Genomic DNA, 17,471 nt, shown 5'->3' with positions numbered 1-17,471 from the left:
AGCTTGCCAAACATCAGTGCTCACCAACAGAGGGTGAAAGGCCAGCCTGCCGGCTTCCCCCAGCACCACGTCTCTAAGCCACTGCATGACAGTTGCTCTGGAGTCTGTTTCTAAGCTGGCTTTGTCATTTGCTGCTGACACTGGAAAGGTGCTGCAGGAACAAGACTGGAACTGATGAGCCGGTCAGCCATCATCACCTCCCTGGCCCTCGCTGAATCATCCTTGACACCCTGCCTGGAAGCAGGAGCCTGGGGGAGGTGGTGACCTCTTCAGAGTCCCAGCCAGGCCTGTGATTCTGTAATCTTTGCTTTACCATAATTAGGGAGGGAGGCAAAAGAGTCGGAGGACCCATTTATTACTTCTCTGGGATTTGACAGCCTGAAAAAGAGAGAGGTGGGGGTGGCGGGTGGGGGGCGGACGACAGAGAGACAGCCAGGGACAGAGCCAACCTCAGTGAGTTTAACCTCTCAGTAAAATAAAAGCGGGCTGGACGTACCTCATCAGCTGCCCTCTGTCAATACTTGGGACCATCTGGCAGAACGCAAGGTTCTCAGCTAATTGGCATTTCCCATGGAGCCAGTGAAGAAGAGCTTTTGAAAAAAATATGTGGTGGTGGTGAAGTGTGTGTGTGTGTGTGTGTGTGTGTGTGTGTGTGTATGGTGTGGTGAGTGTGCAGGCTGAGGATGGCCAGACACACTTTCCCAAGGTGCTAGCTCTGTAGACCATCTATTATATAAAAGTACATACAGTCCCCACCCCCACTTGCTTAAAGATGAAGAATCCAGCCTGTTTGTTCCAGGCAGATGTAATCACACAGTCAAGTCTAGAGGGCAGGACACTGCATGAATAATTCAAGCATTTCAGTCACTTGATTGTGTGTGCAGATAAAACACCAGTCAACCGCTAAACAGGTCAGCTGATAAACTTGTTTGCTCAGGCCTAACCACCATCGCCAAATGCACCCAAGACCCACACTACAATTAGTGGCAGGGTTTTCTTCTACAGAACCCTGTAGGCCTAGGGAGTGGCCAGCGCGCCATTAGGTCAGGGTTGTGTTTCTCCTTTCTCAGTCAGGGTTTCTCCACCTCTTTGCCTCTTTGTTCCTACACAGCCACAGGGTGAGTTCACCCAACCCAGAGACGTCTTGGCATGTATTGGTGCTGGGAAGGGGCTGGAAGGCACCAGGAGCAAAGGGCCTAGCTGCAGAAGCCAGAGGCTCTGAAATGAGCCCTAGCTCTTGCCGTGCTGGCTTCCTGGATGCCTTGGTTTCCCCACCTGTAAAAAGAGGGCAAAGATCCCTATATCCACCACTGAGAGGATTAATGAAGACAATGTAGCCAGATCTCAGGCATTCTCCCATCTTAGAACCCTGTTTGGGAAATGGCCAGGAATCCCAGACGAACACAGCTGCTCTGTAGAGAAGCCCCATCACCAAGAGCATTGAGATACTTAACCCTTCTGGGTTCATGGCATCTCCAGGGCTCTGATAGTTCTGCTCTGCCAGCCAGGGTGACCTCTTGGTGCCCAACAACCATCCACTCAGACACGGGCAACACCACCCATGCAGACCTCAACATGCAAGGACATATTACACCTTAATTAGAAGCTCTTACAACAACTACTGCTATAAATTTTGAACCTGGGTGCAATTACTCGCTTTAAAACACGCCCAAGATACTATTCACAGAGGGAGGGAGGACTGGAGAAAGCGAAGAAGTAGTACTTTGCATAACACCCCAAAGTCCTTAAAACACCTGAGACCCCAGTTTCTTTTCATCATGCATTCTTCCTAAACCAGCCAGGCTTGGGCCAGTTCTACCTAGAATAAGGCAGAACTCATTTCTGGCCTGTCCTCCCCAGGAGAACCTTCTTTACATATAAAACAGTGTCTGTTTATTATTTCTGTGGACCAAGAAGTGAAAATGTGGTGGCCTCCATGTGTGCATGCCTAGGGAACCAATTCCTCAGGAAACCACAGCTGGCTTCCCACATTGCTCACTAAATGCTGGCCCCTTTCTGGCTATCCTTCACCCAACAGCAGGGCTCCCTACAGGAGGGAAAGGAAACCAGATTCAAAAGGCCCTATAGGAAGGCACTGGAGCGGGCAGGAATCTGCACGTTTGCCCTCAGGGTCACCTGCCCTTCTCACCTGCCCTGGGTCCTGCCCCCTTTAAAGAACAAAATTTAAACCTTGTAAATGACTGTTAATTTAGAGCAGAAAATCCATTCAAGTCACGGTCACCAAAGGCTAGAATGAGTCAACAGCCTTCTGAGATTTCAAGAACACCAATTGTTAAAAAGAACAACCGGCAGGCCGTTTATACGTGCCAAGTCGATGCTAATCGTCCGCCAAGCCAAATTACAGGCAGCCTCTCCTCGGAACACAAATAGACAAACAGGCCTCTCCCACAGCCTGGCCTAGCTCAGGCCTAGCTACTGATATGCACTGAGATAAAGGGTGTTTCTGTTTGCTGGGTTTGAGGTATACTGTTATTAGAAGGGTGACAATGTGAGGTAGTTTACATATCCATCAAAGGACACCACACTAGCTAAACTGGTTTGACTTCAGGATTACAAAGCTGAGCTCAACTGCCAGCCATCTCAAAAGGCCTGGCGAGGCTGGCCCCTGGGCAAGCTACTTCACCCAAGGGCTTCTTCAGCTTCCTCCTGTGAAATGGGGACATAGCTGCCTCCAAATGAAGAGTTGAGAAACTCCCCCTAAACGCAAGGCAAGAGGATTGCATTTCACTCCGGCGGCGGCTTTAAGTTGTTCTAGGCCGTTTGTGGCTTCATTCCCTTACATTTAGACAGCTCAGCCTGGCTTTTAAGGCCCTTGAAGTGTAATTTTATCAAGGCAGTACATCACTGTTTTTTGTTTTGTTTTGCAAGAAAAAGAAAGGGGGGAGGCCGCGGGCGGACACAGGACTTCGCCTGCATTTCCCTTTTGAAAATTTTACACTAAATAGATAAAAAGCAGTCCTCCAGGAGTCAGTAGCTAGCACAGATCCTGGGGTACCTACAGTCCAACTTTCTACCCAGATCCCAGACCAGGCCTAAGTTCACCAGAACAAATGCTAACAAGGCAACATAACCAAGAAACAGCAAAACCCCAGCAGCAGGAACTCACTGAACATTTACCATTAATTGCCAAGTGGGACGACCGGGCTCATTTTTAAATGAGGACCCTTGCCCCCCTCCACATATTTTAAGTTTTTTTATAGATACATATATACATTTATTAAAGAGAAAAAAGCACCTACCTGTTTGTGCATTTCAATGTTCAAGCCATAGGACATCTCATAATACTACAAATTAAAAAAATGCCATTAGCAGGCAACACAGGGACACTGCTCCTTTTTACACACACACACACACACACACCCGCCCCTCCCCCCCCCCCAGGCTCTGGCTAAACCATTCATTGGGTCCAAAGAAGCTTTAGTCCACCCACAATGACAGCCTATGGAGGTTCAAGAGCTGACAGAGGAAGTGGCCAAGCCTTCCTCTCTGCTCAAGACTACCTTACACACAATTGTTAAGAAGAGCTGGGCCTCCCCTCGCACAAGCACCCCATGTGCCATACATGCTGTTTATACAAGGTGCAGGCCTACAGGGAATGCTCTACACCCGCCTCCTCTTCTCCTCTGAGAGTTATTCAGCACTAGGTGGAAGGTCTCTTATGTGGAAAGACTGCAGCCGGCCTGCCCTTCAGTGGCTCCCATGCCCACTCCCAAAAGGCAGATGTCAACTTGAAGGAAGACACTAAGTTAAAACATGGTCTAAGAGGTAGTGGGGAGGTCCAGACTCCCAACCGAGGAAATCCTCGAGGAGGGGACACGATGTAGAGGGCTTTAAAAGGTTCCTCCAATCTGGAAAAACTCTAGGGAAGGCAGGCCCTTCTGTCCCATTCTGGCTAGATCCCAGCTGCCAAACAGAAAAGTTCCCGAACACTCCAGGAGGACTCCAGGAGGGATTTTTATACAACTCTGACACCGCTCACCCTACTCTATGTTAAGGCAACCAGCCCCCCCCCGGGGGGGGGGCTTCAAAACACAAATGAAAAGCTCTTCACAAAGGTGGCCTGGAACACGGGCTTGTTTCTCTTTCAGCCCCTACTCTCACTAGCCCTCCTCCAAGTGGCAAGAAGAGGAAGCTGAAGAAGACAGCCCTCCAAAGGGCTGTCCTGAAGCCGGGCCTGGCTCGGGCCTGTGGCGGTCCCATCTGGACCCATAGCCCGGGTGCCCTGCCCTGCCCTCCCTCCGCCCTGCTGCGGGCTGCCTCTCACCATCACATAATGGCGCTGCATCTCCGTCTTCTCGTTCGCCAGCTTGTCGTACTCCACTTTGAGGCTGTGGGGGCAGGAGGAGGCGCTCAGGCCTGGCGCCTACACTGCCCCTTCAGAGACCCGGTCCCCAGGGCCTCGGAGGGTCACTTCTCTCCACTTCCCCAGCACCCCGAGCACCCCCATTATCGAGCATCCTCTGGACCACCCGGAGCCTGGCTGTACCAACTCCAAACTTCCCTTGATCTGCGAGGGGACTCGTCGCGGCCACGCGGGGGCGGCCCCTGACGCCGGATCAAGACCCTGACCCCCCACCGGGCGGGGTTTCGGGAGCTAGGCGACCGCAGAACGCAAAGGGTTAAGGCGGCGCGCACGGAGAGGGAAAACAAAAGGCGGAGGCCCAGCCACCCCACTGCCCGGGGTCGGCGTCCCCTCTGTCCCCATGGGGGGGGGGGGGTAGCAGGAGCGTGCGCGGCCGCCCTCCTCACCAGCCCCTGTCCACCCTCTGTCCACCTTACCTGTGATACTGAGCTTGCAGGAACTGGAATTCGTCTTTGATCCTGTCACAGGACTCGGCCACAGTGAATTTAAATCCCGGCTGCCCAGGTTGATGGGGAGCCTGGAGCCCACAAGAACGACACAGGGGAGAGGAGTGGGCACATCAGACGAGCTCCACGAAGCCCCTTGCCTCCGATGGGTCCCTGGTTCCTTCCCGCCGGGCGCCACCGGCAAGGCCACCACCCCATGGCCCAGAACCTTCCTACCAAGTTTTTCTCCGCTCTCCCGACGGGGCCGGGAAGGGGGCGCCCCGACCATCCCCAAAGCCAGAAGGGTTCCCACGGCCAAGTGCCGCGGGGGTGACTTGGAAGACTTGGGAGAGGGGTCCAGGGAGAGAGCCAGAGTCCCCCTCCAAGACAGGCCGCCCCCGGCCACTCGAGCGCAATTACCCTTAGCTCTCTACGGCGCCCCCCCACCACAGCCCCTTTGTGTGAACGCACACACGCGCACGCACCATAAAGGTAGCAACAAGCAAAATGGAGGTGCTAGATAAACTGCCTCGTTCACCCTGCCATGATAGATGCTTAAATAAGCCTAGTTGCAATTACTCACCGGATGTCTGCCTTGCGGATACATGGCAGGGAGGGGTCGCGATTCCGAGAGCTTGGAAGCGCCGAGAGCCCGAGCCGGGGATGTGCGGGGGAGGGGGGAGGCGAGCCCGAGCGGGGGGCGGCCGGGGAACCGAGAGCTCGCCCCAGCCCCCCCCAGCCCGCTCTCGCAGCGAAATCCCAGAGTCGGGCGTGCGCCCCAAGTGCAGACAAAGAGCGACGGAGCAAGCGGCAAAGTCGTCGGCGGGCTCGCGCTTTGTGCGCTTAGGGCTCGGCCAGCTTCGGCCGGCCGCCTTCCCCCGGCTGCGTGGACAGTGTCAGAAGCCCGGGCTGTGCGGACATCGTCGGCTCCCTGGTGGCTCCAGTGTGGGATCCCGAGGCCGAGGAGGGGGGGATCCTCCTGCCCCCTCGCTGGTCACTCAGCACGATGAGGCTGAAAGGGGGGCGCGTCTGGGCAGCTCAGAGCATCCGGGGCGCGCGGGTCGGGTCCCAGAGGTGGCCGGGCCCGGAATTCACAGCGAGAAGAGAAAGGAGGCAGGCCACCGAGGTGACGGCTTGAGGACCGAGGGTGAGGGCTGCAGCCCAGCGAGGGCGCTCCGACGCCCCCCTTCGGAGAGGAGAGCCTGCTGTTCCTTCTGCTCCTGTCGCCGCCGCCAGCCCTTCCCAGGGCCGAGGAGGAACTCCGGGCTCAGTCGGTGCAAATCATGCGCCAAGGCATCCTAACTCCAGCGGGCATAAGAAGCCTTGGCGAAGGGGTCCTCTCTGCTCCCAAGTAGAGCGTCAGCGTCCCTGGCGTGGAGCGGTCGGCGTCCCTGCCGCCTCGGAGCGCGCAGGCTGGAGAACACGGAGGGGAAGACGTAGCCCGAGCCCGGGAGCTCTGCGGCTTCTTTGCTTCCTCCCAGCCTGGCTCTCCTCTCCGCGCCCCGACAAACCCCCCAAACACACGCACTCAACACACACACATACACGCACACACACACACACACACACAAAAAGTGCCTCGGACCTGCGGATACCACACACAGACAGGCGAAGGGGGCCGAGCACGAGGTCTGAACTGCCGCGAGAGCAGTTCCAAATAGGGACTGAAAAGTAACAAAATAATGTGGCGGCTTCGCCTAGCGTCGGCCAATGGGAGCGCGGGGCTCCCACGTGGGGCCACGGGACTCGGACTGCGACTGGGCGCCGCTGGGCGCGACGTCACAATGCCCTCTTGTGTCTAAAACTATGCATGAAAAGTAGCAATCAGGCCCTACCCGCTGGTGACTTTCGCTTGGGAGTGAAAAACAGCGCTCCTCACATCAGGAATTAACCGAAAGACATATAATAAATAGATATATATTATAGTGCTGGGCTGCTAGGTTTTTTTTCCTCTTTTTTTTTTCCCCACGATCTACTAGCAAATAATTATTTGGCGGGAGGGGAGGAAAAGAAAACGAGTAACAACAAAAGTGTGGGGGGGGGGAGGACAAGCTGTACAATCCTCAAAACCTGTGGCTGGTAGTAATGGATCAGTTGATTCTGTAAAGGCGGCGAACGATTGCCCCCCTCTAATCTCATTAGGGCTGCAAAGCAGCCCAATTAGATACTATAAAACAAACAGAATCACTTTGTCAGTTTAATGTTTTCACTTCAGAAGATTTAGGACCGATAAAATGCTGGCTCCCAAAGTTACCTCCGACCTCTAAGACTGTTCCCCAAACTGAGTTTCTCTTTCTTTTATCCGTTCCTGTCCCCTCTTCCACCCTTGGGCGCCCCTCTTTTCCTCCTTTGTTCATTCGCCCTTCTTTTCAGAAAGCCAAATAAACAGCGCCTCTGATGCGCGGCGGCTGCCGCCGAGGGGGGAAGTCTGAGAACCCTGGCTTGGCGGGCAGCGCAGATGGAAGGGCCCGGCTGTCTGTGGACAACAGGCTCAGTAATGCGGCTGGCCCCGTTTGGGGTTCTTGCCCTTTGGGGACATCTACGTCCTGGCCGCAGCCTTGTCAAAGCCGGCTCCTCAGCTGCGCTCCGGGGGCCCGAGGTGGTGAAGGACATGCACGGAGTTGGGGCTCTCCTGGCGACGACCCAGAGCTCCGACCCGGTTTCTTGGCCTGCTGGCCGGCCCGTACCACATGCATCGGCAGCCACCCGTGGAAGAGCGACTGCGAGCCTGGAGCTGCCACGGTAACCAGTCTTGACGCCCAAGGGGGCGCAGACATTCGACTCTGGGGCCCATTTGCTCGCAGGCAGAGGTCACGTCGGGCACACTGCCCACCCTGGGTCCGCGGGCCTCGGACAGCCACCACTAAGTGGGCCGCCCAGGTGTCCCCGGGTCCCTTTCTGCTTTCCCAAGCACGCACGCAAGCACGCACTCCGGGCCCGCTGCGGGCGCGCGCGAGCCGGCCGCGCGCCCCCGGAATCTATATTTTCCCCTCATTAGGAGCCCGAGGTTCGCGTTTGCATCTTAATGAGGAGTTGGGAGCGCGCGGGGACCTCCACGTGAGCGGCCGCCCCGAGATGGAGCCTCCCAGAACCCGCTCCGGCCGCCGGCCGCGACCGCGCTCTCCTCTTCATTTATTTATTCTCCTAAATAAAAACATAAATCGTGTACGGCGCGCACCGAAAAGGGGAGGGGGGCAGGGAAAAGCCCAGCTCGACAGATGCGAGCATCTGGCCGCAGCATCCATTAGTCTCAAAATGGCTCCTCTTTTGAGCTTCCCTCTCCCCTCCCCCTTCTTTGCCCTCCCCCTTACGTCACGGGTGGGCGCACCCGCTTCCTACCCAGCCCGCCCCTTTCTCGCTCCAACCCCCACGTGGGGTGCGCCGGCCACGCCCCAGAGCAAGCCTAAAGACCAATCATAGACAAGCAAAGAGTCTCTCGACTACTGATTGGTGGAGATGCCGGGAGCTGTCAGTCCTTGGCTAGAGCTGTCAGTCAAAACCACGCGGGGTGGGGGAGCGCTGACAAATGCCGAGGCTTCTGAGCCTCCCGCTTGCAAATAGTGCTTGGAATGGCTGCTTAATTAGCTTTGAATGGCTTTTCCTTCCAGCTCAAACAATCTGTCACTACCATGTGGTATAAAGGAGCCATGCATAAAAAAGTAAGCAGAGGCTAAATATCAATTTGATTTTGTGTATCAAAGGAATATTTTATTTTTCTCCCTAGTAATGAAACGTATCAATTTAAATAATAAAAGGTAAAAACACACACACAAACCCTGTTTAAAAAAAAAAAAGAACAAGAAGAAAAAGGAAAGAAAAAAGAAAGAAAAAAGAAAGAAAATCAAAACCCAAACTCCACGATGTTCCGACTCGTGCGCACGTATGAAATAGGTAATTTCTATGGACCGCATTGAGAAGGAAGTCGGAGACTCTCTCTTCATCGCCCCCCTTTAAACTTGCATTTAGTGTTTTGTTGTCCTGGTCCTAGGAGTGATGGGGGAGGGATGTCAAGGGGGAGGAGATATGGGGTTGGGGAGAAAGGAAAACTTTAAAGGGATCTCTTTGAAGCTGCTAATCAAAGTGCAGGGGTTTTAAGACCCCTTAAACTGGGGGTCCTACAGCAGGTCTTGATTTGGGAACCGAGAAGAGAGGGGGGAGATAGCGGGTGTGCTTGTCGCCCAGATTTATTAAACACAATGCCTTCAAGATGCCCGGGCCAAGGCGCCTAGCTCGGCCTCCCTCTCCTCGGTCTCCCTATGGACTGTCTCCGACTACGGCGCCCTCCGGCTGGCGGCTACCGAGGCCCTGGGCTTCCAGGTCGAGTCTACGCGGACTGTGTACAGAAAAGCATTGCAGCTCTGTCTCCTGTCTGCGTGTCTCCTGCCGGGACAGTGGTGTTCCCGAGTACCCTACGAGTCAGCGTGAGCTGGTGCAAGGCAGCCTCCACGCTGAGTTCTCCTGTGAACCCAGGCGCCAGCACCCGGCCTGCCACACGGAGGATGAGTGTGATGGATACGGTTTTGCCGAGCGCCGCCCCCACCGCAGAGTCGAACGGCAGCGGCGCGCCCCACAGTGAGGAAGGACAGCCCTTGAGCGTTTAATAGGTACAAAGCAGGCCTTGGTTACCCACTACGTCCTCATTTCACTCCCAAGGCCTGGCTGATGGCCCGTCTTACAGGGTAGAAAAGAGAGGCTGAAAACAAACACCGAAACAAAGCTTACTAATGGGCCCCGAGCTAGGCAGAGAGGTCAAAATTGGAATCCAGGACAGCCAGATCCACCGCCAAACTCAGAAACATCTTTGTGAAAGACGAATCCATATGAGCATTAGCTGAAAGATATTCACTCATTCATTCATTCTAGCCCTCTCTAGAGGTCTGGAGGTGGAGCCTCTGGCTACCGGTTCGCCCCTTCACCTTGGCTCTCAACCCTTTCTCTGTGACCAGAACCCAGAGCAGAATGCTCGTAACCAGGTTCGGGTCCCTTAAGTTCAAAGCTCGCCACTGCTCAGAACCCCACCCCCATGCCACCCCACAAATTTTGTAAGAATAAGGAAATATGCTTATTTTATGCTAGAGAAAGATGCACACAACACCCTGTCCGAAGCGCTTGACAATTATTTTTAAAAAGGAAGGGACTGAAGAAAAAGACTTCAAACAGCCCTGTCTCCAGTTCTAATTGGAAGCGTTTCAACTGTTTATGTTACAAGAAGTGTCAGGGTCATTTGCTACCGGAGAGCTGACTTTTCATTGGCTGCTTAATTGAGTACCTCGGAGTCCACCCCACGTGGGAGAGGAATTCCTGGCACATTTAAAAAAAAAAAAAAAAAAAGTCACACGGTGAGATGGAAAGACCGGGATGGATCTAAAGCAGCGCAGCCCCCTCCTCCCCACCCCACCAGCTCCTCATTTGGGATGTAGGATGACCGTGGGAACTTGGAATGGGGACAGAGATGCTTCTCTGGTTCCTTAAAAATAAATCTGAAACACCTTAGATGAGTGTTATTATGTTTTTCTCCGGAATTAAGGGAACTGCCTCTGGCCAGCCACCAGACTGTGGCCTGCCCTTTGAGGAACTGGTCTCAGGGTCTGGGATGGGGTTGGAAACAACCTCTCCTCCTGTCCTCCCCAACCCCCAACAGCTACTGGCATTGGTTTTTGGGAAAGCTCTTGTCTGAGCTGACCAAAGAGGAGAGTATTCTCCCTCATCGTCACCCACCCACCCCCTTTGGTTAATTCTATGGTTCCCTTTTTGTTTATGTTCAGGGCTAGAGCATGTCTGCCCCCACTTTCCCACCCACCCCTCTCCTGTCAGTCAGTCATTCCAGACCTCCCTCCACAAGGCAGCACCTCACCATGGCATGCTAGAAGAAGGGGATTTGTATTTGTTTAACAAACTTAAGACAGTGCTTACTCTGCACCAGATTCCATCCTAAGCGCTGGGAAAATATTAACACATTTAATCCTCGCCCAAAGAATGAGGGCAGTACCACCAATGGCACTCCCACTGAGCAGATGGGCAATTGATACCACTCTCTGGTACAATGACTTACTCAAGGTCACTGTGGTGGTTGACGGACTGGAATCCAAGAAACTCAGCTCCAGAGTCCACAGCTTAATGACGCTGGCCCTGCCAGCCAGGACTGCAAGATGAACACAGCTCCCTGCAGGAAAGAGGGCTGAGGCTCCTATTGGTGAAGGGACTTCCCACGGTCTCTTAAGCTCGCTTCCAACTCTCTAGCTGGGTCAAGTTCTGTGACTTTGGGGCACTTGTGGACTCTGTAAGCCTCCATTTCCTCATCTGTTGAGTGAAGATAACAGTCCTGTCCACCTTGGAGTATTGCTTCCGAGATCGATGGAAATCATTGAGTGGCACTTGGTATATAGGCCTGGCACATTAAGCGATCAATAACAGTTAGCTGTGGTGGCCCTGATGAGGGTATACCAACAGCTGGGGATTCAGCTTCTGTAACACTGTGTGTGTGTGTGTGTGTGTGTGTGTGTGTGTGTGTGTGTGTGTGTGTGTGTGTGTTCCAGCCAGAGGACAGCAAAGTCAAGCATGGTTCAAGCCCATCAAGGAGCAGCAAATTCCCTCTGAGCCCCCAAGAAAGTCCCAGAGCGTGCACAACCATCTCTTGACTCTGAAATTCCCATTCTTTCCCATAGTCCTTGATAACCTTGGATGAAGACAGGAAGGAAAGACTGGGAGGGAGGATTATTCGAAGCTAACCTTTGAGGGTGTGGGCATGGGTAGAGGCAGAGAGAAACCTGAGTGCCACCCACAGTCCAGATCGGTGTGAAGAGCTTTTCTGAGGACTTGTTGGGAAGGTAGGAGTTGAGCTCAGCCCATAAGGGCAGACAAAAGCTCTGGTGGGGAGCAGACCAGGAGGAGCTTTCTCTCTCCCACAGCCTTCCAAGGTAGTCTCCCTTCTTTATAGCTTCTTTTACCGCCTAACAGCGCTGGCCTCTCTAAAAAACCCTTGTTCTCATCCCACACCCACCCGAAGAGCCTTCTCATCCAATGGAGGATGTCCCGAAGGCTGCTAAGGTCAGGAGGGAGGGATCCACTCTGCAGTCTCTGTTACAGCTGTAAAATGGGGAGAATGGTGTCTGGGTGCTGACTCCTCAAGAGTTTTATGAAAGCCTGCAATATGCAAGTACTGAAATGTATGAGAAGCCCTTGCCTTTGGGTAGACACGAGGCTAAGTCTAGGCTGCACGTCATAGAGCCTCGGTGTTCAAACTGCCCAAGAAATAACACTGGCTATTGAGTTGGAGTTGACAGTACAAGTAACTGCCTGTGAAGTGCTGTGGCCTTGGTTGACTGAGAGTAGAGTTCCAGACAATAGCAAAGCAGCCCAGCTAGGACTCTCCGGAGAGCCCTGGGATATTGGATCTGCTTTGGTGTCCCCACTACCTCTGTCTAGAAAGCTAAAGCAACCAGACTACCAGGTGATGATTTACAAATAGGCTATCATGTCCACCTGGGGCTTTGTGGGGGGGCAGGTGTGCAGAGTAGACATGGAATGTGTTTGTTCACCTGTCTTTAGCAGAAGCCCTAGACTGGAAACATTCTCCTGACACCTCCTCCCAAGCTAGGCTGAATTGCATCCTGCTGTTCCCAAGGTGCACTTTGCTGACCTCTATTGACTAATGGCGCCGGGTTTCCATGCCTCATGCTGGAACTGGGTAAATATTTATCGAAGTGATTGGGCGTCCTAATTAAGAGATTTGTGCCGTTTCTCTTTCCTTTTTAAAGATTCAAAGCTGAGGCTTAGGAGATTAAGAAATAGTTTGCTGGTATTAACGCATCCATCTTAGCAAGGGTGGAGAATTACCCAGGCCAGTACGGGTGGGGGTTGGGGGAGAAGGAGGTTGCTTTGGGAAGCATCAGGCCTGGATGAAGGTTGGAGCAGAACTCTGGCCCTGTGCACATGCTCTTTGATGGTGGGACTGAGCTGGAGTTGGAAGAGAGAGAAGAAGGTATTTTGCCTGACAGCCTTTTTTGTTTTACCCTTCCAATTCTTCTCTGCCCTTCTATTAAATGGATTTACAAATGTGTGTTTGTCATGCACACACAATGATAATTTAATTGCCTATCAGGTGTGCTTACCTGCTGGTTCCTAACTGAGGGTGATTTTGACCTCTATGGGACACTAGGCAATATCCAAAGACATTTTTTGTTGTCACAACTCAATAGTAGGGGTGCACTGTTATCTGGTTTGAGATGATGATGATGATGATGATGATGATGGTGATGATGGTGATTAATTTGTTTATTCTCTCATCACTTCTGTGTTAGTGTGCATGTGGAGGTCAGAGGACAACTTTTGGGAATCAGTTCTCTCCTTCTACCTTGTGGGTCCTAGGGATCAAACTCTGGTAGTCGGACTTGGCTGCAAATGACTTAACTCAGTGAGCCATTTTGCTAGCCCACAACTGATATCTGCAGTAAGTGGAGGCTTCTAAGCACACTACAGTGCCAAGAAAAGGCACCACATTTTACACACACACACACACACACACACACACACACACACATATATATATATATATATATATATATATATATATATATCCTTATCCTAACAGTGATGAATCTGGGTAACTTGTATACTGTATTAGTTACTTTCCTGTTACCATAACAAAATACAAGACCAAAACAACGTAGGGAGGAAGGGTTTATTTTTGGCTCATAGTCCGAGGGTCTAGTCCTTCATGTGGGGGTGAACATGGTGGTGGAAGTTAGGTCCTCTGGTACTGAAACTGTTTCTTTCCATAAACCAGTCAGGGTTTCCAACAGAGTTCTGGGGGAAGTTCTGGGGCCTTCAAAAGGTAATGGGCAGGGAGAAGATGGGGAAGTAGAGACTGTGACCTCAGAGACACTCCCCACCCATGCAATCCCTGAAACCCACAGAAATAGGAGAGAATTGACTCTGTAGCATCATTGTCCTTTGACCTACAAATGTGTGTCCCTTCCCGTCATGCACAAACACACACACTTATGCTAATAATACATAAGTAAATGTATTTTAAGATCTAACAGACAATAACAAGTGTTATCGAGGCTGTGGAGAGACTCGAACCCTTGTGTGCTGTTGGTGGGACTGTGAAGTTGTGTAACTGATTTGAAGTCAGTGTGGCAGTTCCTCAGGGTGTTAAAAATAGAATTACCATGTGACAGAGAGGTCCCACTTCTTGTGTATGTACACTTGAAAACAGAGTCTGAAAGAGATAGTTGCACAACTGCGCGTGTATATTGCAGGATTGTTCACCATGACCAAGGTGGAAGTGACCTAAATGTAGGCTATAAGGCAACGGATAGATAAAGAATATTTGACACATCTATACAATGAAAGGTTACCCAGCCTTTAAAAAGAAAGAAGTCCAGTCACATGCTACAGTGTGGATGAGTCCTGAGAGGTTGACACTGAGGGAAGGTGGTCATAGACAAATGTTTTATGAATCATCACTAATGGGCTACTACAGAAGTCAGGCTCAGAGAAACAGAAAGTAGAATGCTGGTCGCCGTGATGGGGAGGGACAAGGCAGTGGTTAGGGCTACAGAGTTTCGACTTGGCAAGACCAAGACGTCTAAAAATGAGCTGTGTGACTGTGAATCATTAACACTAGCCTTTGTCCATCTAATGGTGGCAGATTTTATATACTATGGTTTTTACTACAGTTTAAAAAAAAATGGAGGCAGTCCCTTTGGCAGGTGAGTTCTGTGGCATTTTAAGTTCAATTCCTGGAGGGCCCTAGCCCTCTTTTCTATTCTAATATTATCAGTGTGGTCTGTTTCAAACAGAAGAGTGTCTGGTTTCTGGACCCGGTGCCTGGCTTGGCCTCATACAGTTCTGCTTCCTTCAGCACCTTCTTTACCAAGATACTTTCAGCCTGGCTTGGGCTATTGTGAATATGTCATCTTTCCCTAATTTTTAAATTGTTTTTTTAAGTGCATTTAATTTACTCTCTCTCTATGTGTGTGTGTGTGTGTGTGTGTGTGTGTGTGTGTGTGTGTGCTCACTCATGAATGTGCATGTGTGTACACATGCACAAATGTATGTATGAACACATACACACACACACACACACAGCATGGTACGCATATGAGAATCAGAAGACAACTTGAGGAAATCAGTTCTCTCCTCCTATGGATCCTGGGAATCAAATTCCAGTCACCAGACTTGGTGGCAAGCACCTTTACCTATGGGACCAACTTGCTGATCCTCCCTGGTATTATTGATTCATAATAGTGATTCTGGGACTGGGGAAACGCCCCCATCAGTGAAGTGCAGGTAAAGAGCTAGGTGTAGTGCATGCATTTGAATTCCCAGTGCTGGAGAGGTTGGAAACAGGTGAATATCTGAGGCTCACTGGCCAGCCAGCCTAGCCTACTCAGTGAAATCCAAGCCAATGAGAGACCCTGTCTTAAAAAGACAAGGTGAATGGTTCCGAAGGAATGATACCCAAGGTTGATCTCTGGGCTCCGAGTGTGCACACACTAAGAAAGAACACTGATACTGGTGACATGTGATCCTCAAGCTGTTCATAGACAGGTACACAGGTTGGACTCCTCCTGACTATCTTTACCTCTCTGTATCATTATTATTTTGGTTTTATTTTAACTATGTATATGTGTGGGAAGGGTATGTGCAAGTGAGTGCAGGTACCCTCAGAGGCCAGAAGAGGGTGCCACATTCCTTGGAACTAGCGCTATGGACAGTTGTAAGCCACCCAACACAGGTGCTAGGAACCAAACCTGGGTCCTCTGCAAGAGCACTTGACTTTTTGCTGTGGGGTTTTGTGCAAGACACACCTTGGGTTCCTCATCTGTAATGTGGGATGATGGCAGCACCTTCCCACAGGGTTGCTGTGAACATGGAGCAGAAGTAACACAGGTTAGTGAATGAGTGAGGACTCATCAGCTTCTTCGTCTCAATGAGCTCAGACTCCTAAGCTTCCACCTAAATCCAAACATGCCTGCTTTTCTACCTGGAATTGGAGTCTCTGCACTTGAAACTTAAATATGTCTCACAATGATGGGAGACTAGGAAGGCAGGAAGCTGGATATTTAGAGACCCAAACACTAGAAGTCAGTGATAAGCATAGGGCCCTGAGAGCCCTGGGAGAAGCCAACATGGAGTCAGGCATGGTGGTATATGTATTTAATCTTAGCACTCAGGAGGCAGAGGAAATGGATCTCTGTGAGTTCAAGACCAGCCTAGGCTACACAAAGAGACCTTGACTCAAAAATAGGCAGCTTGGGAAGCTTTTTGAGGTAGTAGAACATAGCATCCATGTGTGAAGGAATGAAAAGATGGGATCTTATCTTTGACACCTGCAGCCTCCTTCCTTATGGAGGCTACACTCAGGACTGGGAGGCAGAATCAGGCTGCCCAGTTGACATGCAGGGCTTCTGTTAACAGAAGGTCCACTGTGGCCTGGTTAGTTGGAGACATGGGATTCCTTACTCAAGGGAGCCAGGCTAGACCCTGACAGGAGAACTCTACCCAACACATCTGTGGGGCTGAGCTTCAGGGAGCTTATGAAATTGTTGGTGAAACCCAGCACTGTAGGCTGGAAAGACTGACCATGGGATCATCAATGCATAGGGACTGAGAACATGGAGCCCATAGATGAAATGCCAACATACACATTTAGGAAGGGCTCCCCAAAAGGAGCTGAGAGCCCTCAGAAACATATGCTTCAGCCCTGGTTGTCTGTTGGCTAAGCAACTTGGCCAGTATTCACAAACTACTAAAATCAATAACAACTAGGTGGGTGTCAGGATTGGACTTGGCCATGTTTGCACAGCCAGCTCACAGGGCGGTAGGCTGCAGAGGTGTTGCTTCCCAGCACCACCAGACCAGAGACCCCAAGAACAGTCTTTGATAGAAGTCAACCACCTCCCCCATGGTCATAGAAAGCCAGAGACTTGGGGCAGGATGCACCTAGACAGGCCTAGTGATCCCTCCTTGGTTAGAATAACTTTGAAAGCCTACAGAGCTCCTGGGGGGTAGGAGTGGGGGCTCTGTGTGACTTCACCAAGCTCCCCACCACACCCCCCACCCTTTCCCCATCCAGCTTTCCAAAGAGGCACACAGAACCTTTTACACTTTGCCTTGGCCAAGTTTAGCGAATCAAATTCAAGGCCTCTCCAGTTTAATCAGAATTTGTTTAAACAGCAACAGGCTGCTATTTAGCACCCGTAATATCCCAAATATTGCCTGGGACAAATTCACACTAAACAAAGAAACAAACAAAGCCATTTACCTGATTCTCAGATTTCACAAAACCTCTTGTCCTTATTTGCCTGGGCAGCCCTGCTCTACCTTGAGTCTTTTCTGGGGGGGTCTGCCCTAACCCACCCCACCCCCCCAGCAAGTGGCATCCTCATTTTAGAAAGAGAACTGAATCTCGGAGTTGTGGTTACATGCGTGACTCCGGGTGCTATGGAGGAGGGAAACAGAAGCAAGGGTTTCAGGGGTTGGGGTGGGGTGCAAAAACTCCCCAAGAATTTGTAAGGCACTACCTGTGACCCCCAGTTCTGGAGGAAAGAGCTCCAGCCCGGGTTTTCCAGCCAGCCTTCCCAGGCTGAGCTGAGCAACCCCTCAGAAGAACATTTTAATCAGCCACCTTGTCGCTGCCTCTCTTGGCCTTT

The 17,471-nt window shown here is 51.5% G+C and overlaps 1 protein-coding gene across 12 annotated transcripts in view; it reads right to left on the bottom strand.

The window, feature by feature from the left end:
- Tle3 (TLE family member 3, transcriptional corepressor) overlaps positions 1 to 6,475 on the bottom strand; it is a 46,083-nt gene extending 39,608 nt beyond the window's left edge. For 8 of the 12 annotated variants that reach the window (XM_036192374.1, XM_036192377.1, XM_036192376.1 and 5 more), the window contains exons 1-4: positions 5,393 to 6,459; positions 4,801 to 4,901; positions 4,286 to 4,349; positions 3,261 to 3,305 (exon numbers count right to left, since the gene is read on the bottom strand). In XM_036192374.1, the coding sequence (XP_036048267.1) occupies positions 3,261 to 3,305; positions 4,286 to 4,349; positions 4,801 to 4,901; positions 5,393 to 5,416 (234 nt within the window). In that variant the 5' untranslated portion in view covers positions 5,417 to 6,459. Of the gene's footprint in view, positions 1 to 3,260; positions 3,306 to 4,285; positions 4,350 to 4,800; positions 4,902 to 5,392 lie in introns of all 12 variants that reach the window. The other 4 variants (XM_036192380.1, XM_036192383.1, XM_036192382.1 and 1 more) reach the window with 1 other exon arrangement.
- Positions 6,476 to 17,471: the final 10,996 nt, after the last annotated feature.

Source organism: Onychomys torridus, chromosome 7, assembly GCF_903995425.1.
Source record: "Onychomys torridus chromosome 7, mOncTor1.1, whole genome shotgun sequence".
Taxonomy (NCBI): domain Eukaryota; kingdom Metazoa; phylum Chordata; class Mammalia; order Rodentia; family Cricetidae; genus Onychomys; species Onychomys torridus.
The sequence above is the reverse complement of the archived record's forward strand: the minus strand, read 5'-3'. Positions and strand labels throughout refer to the sequence as shown.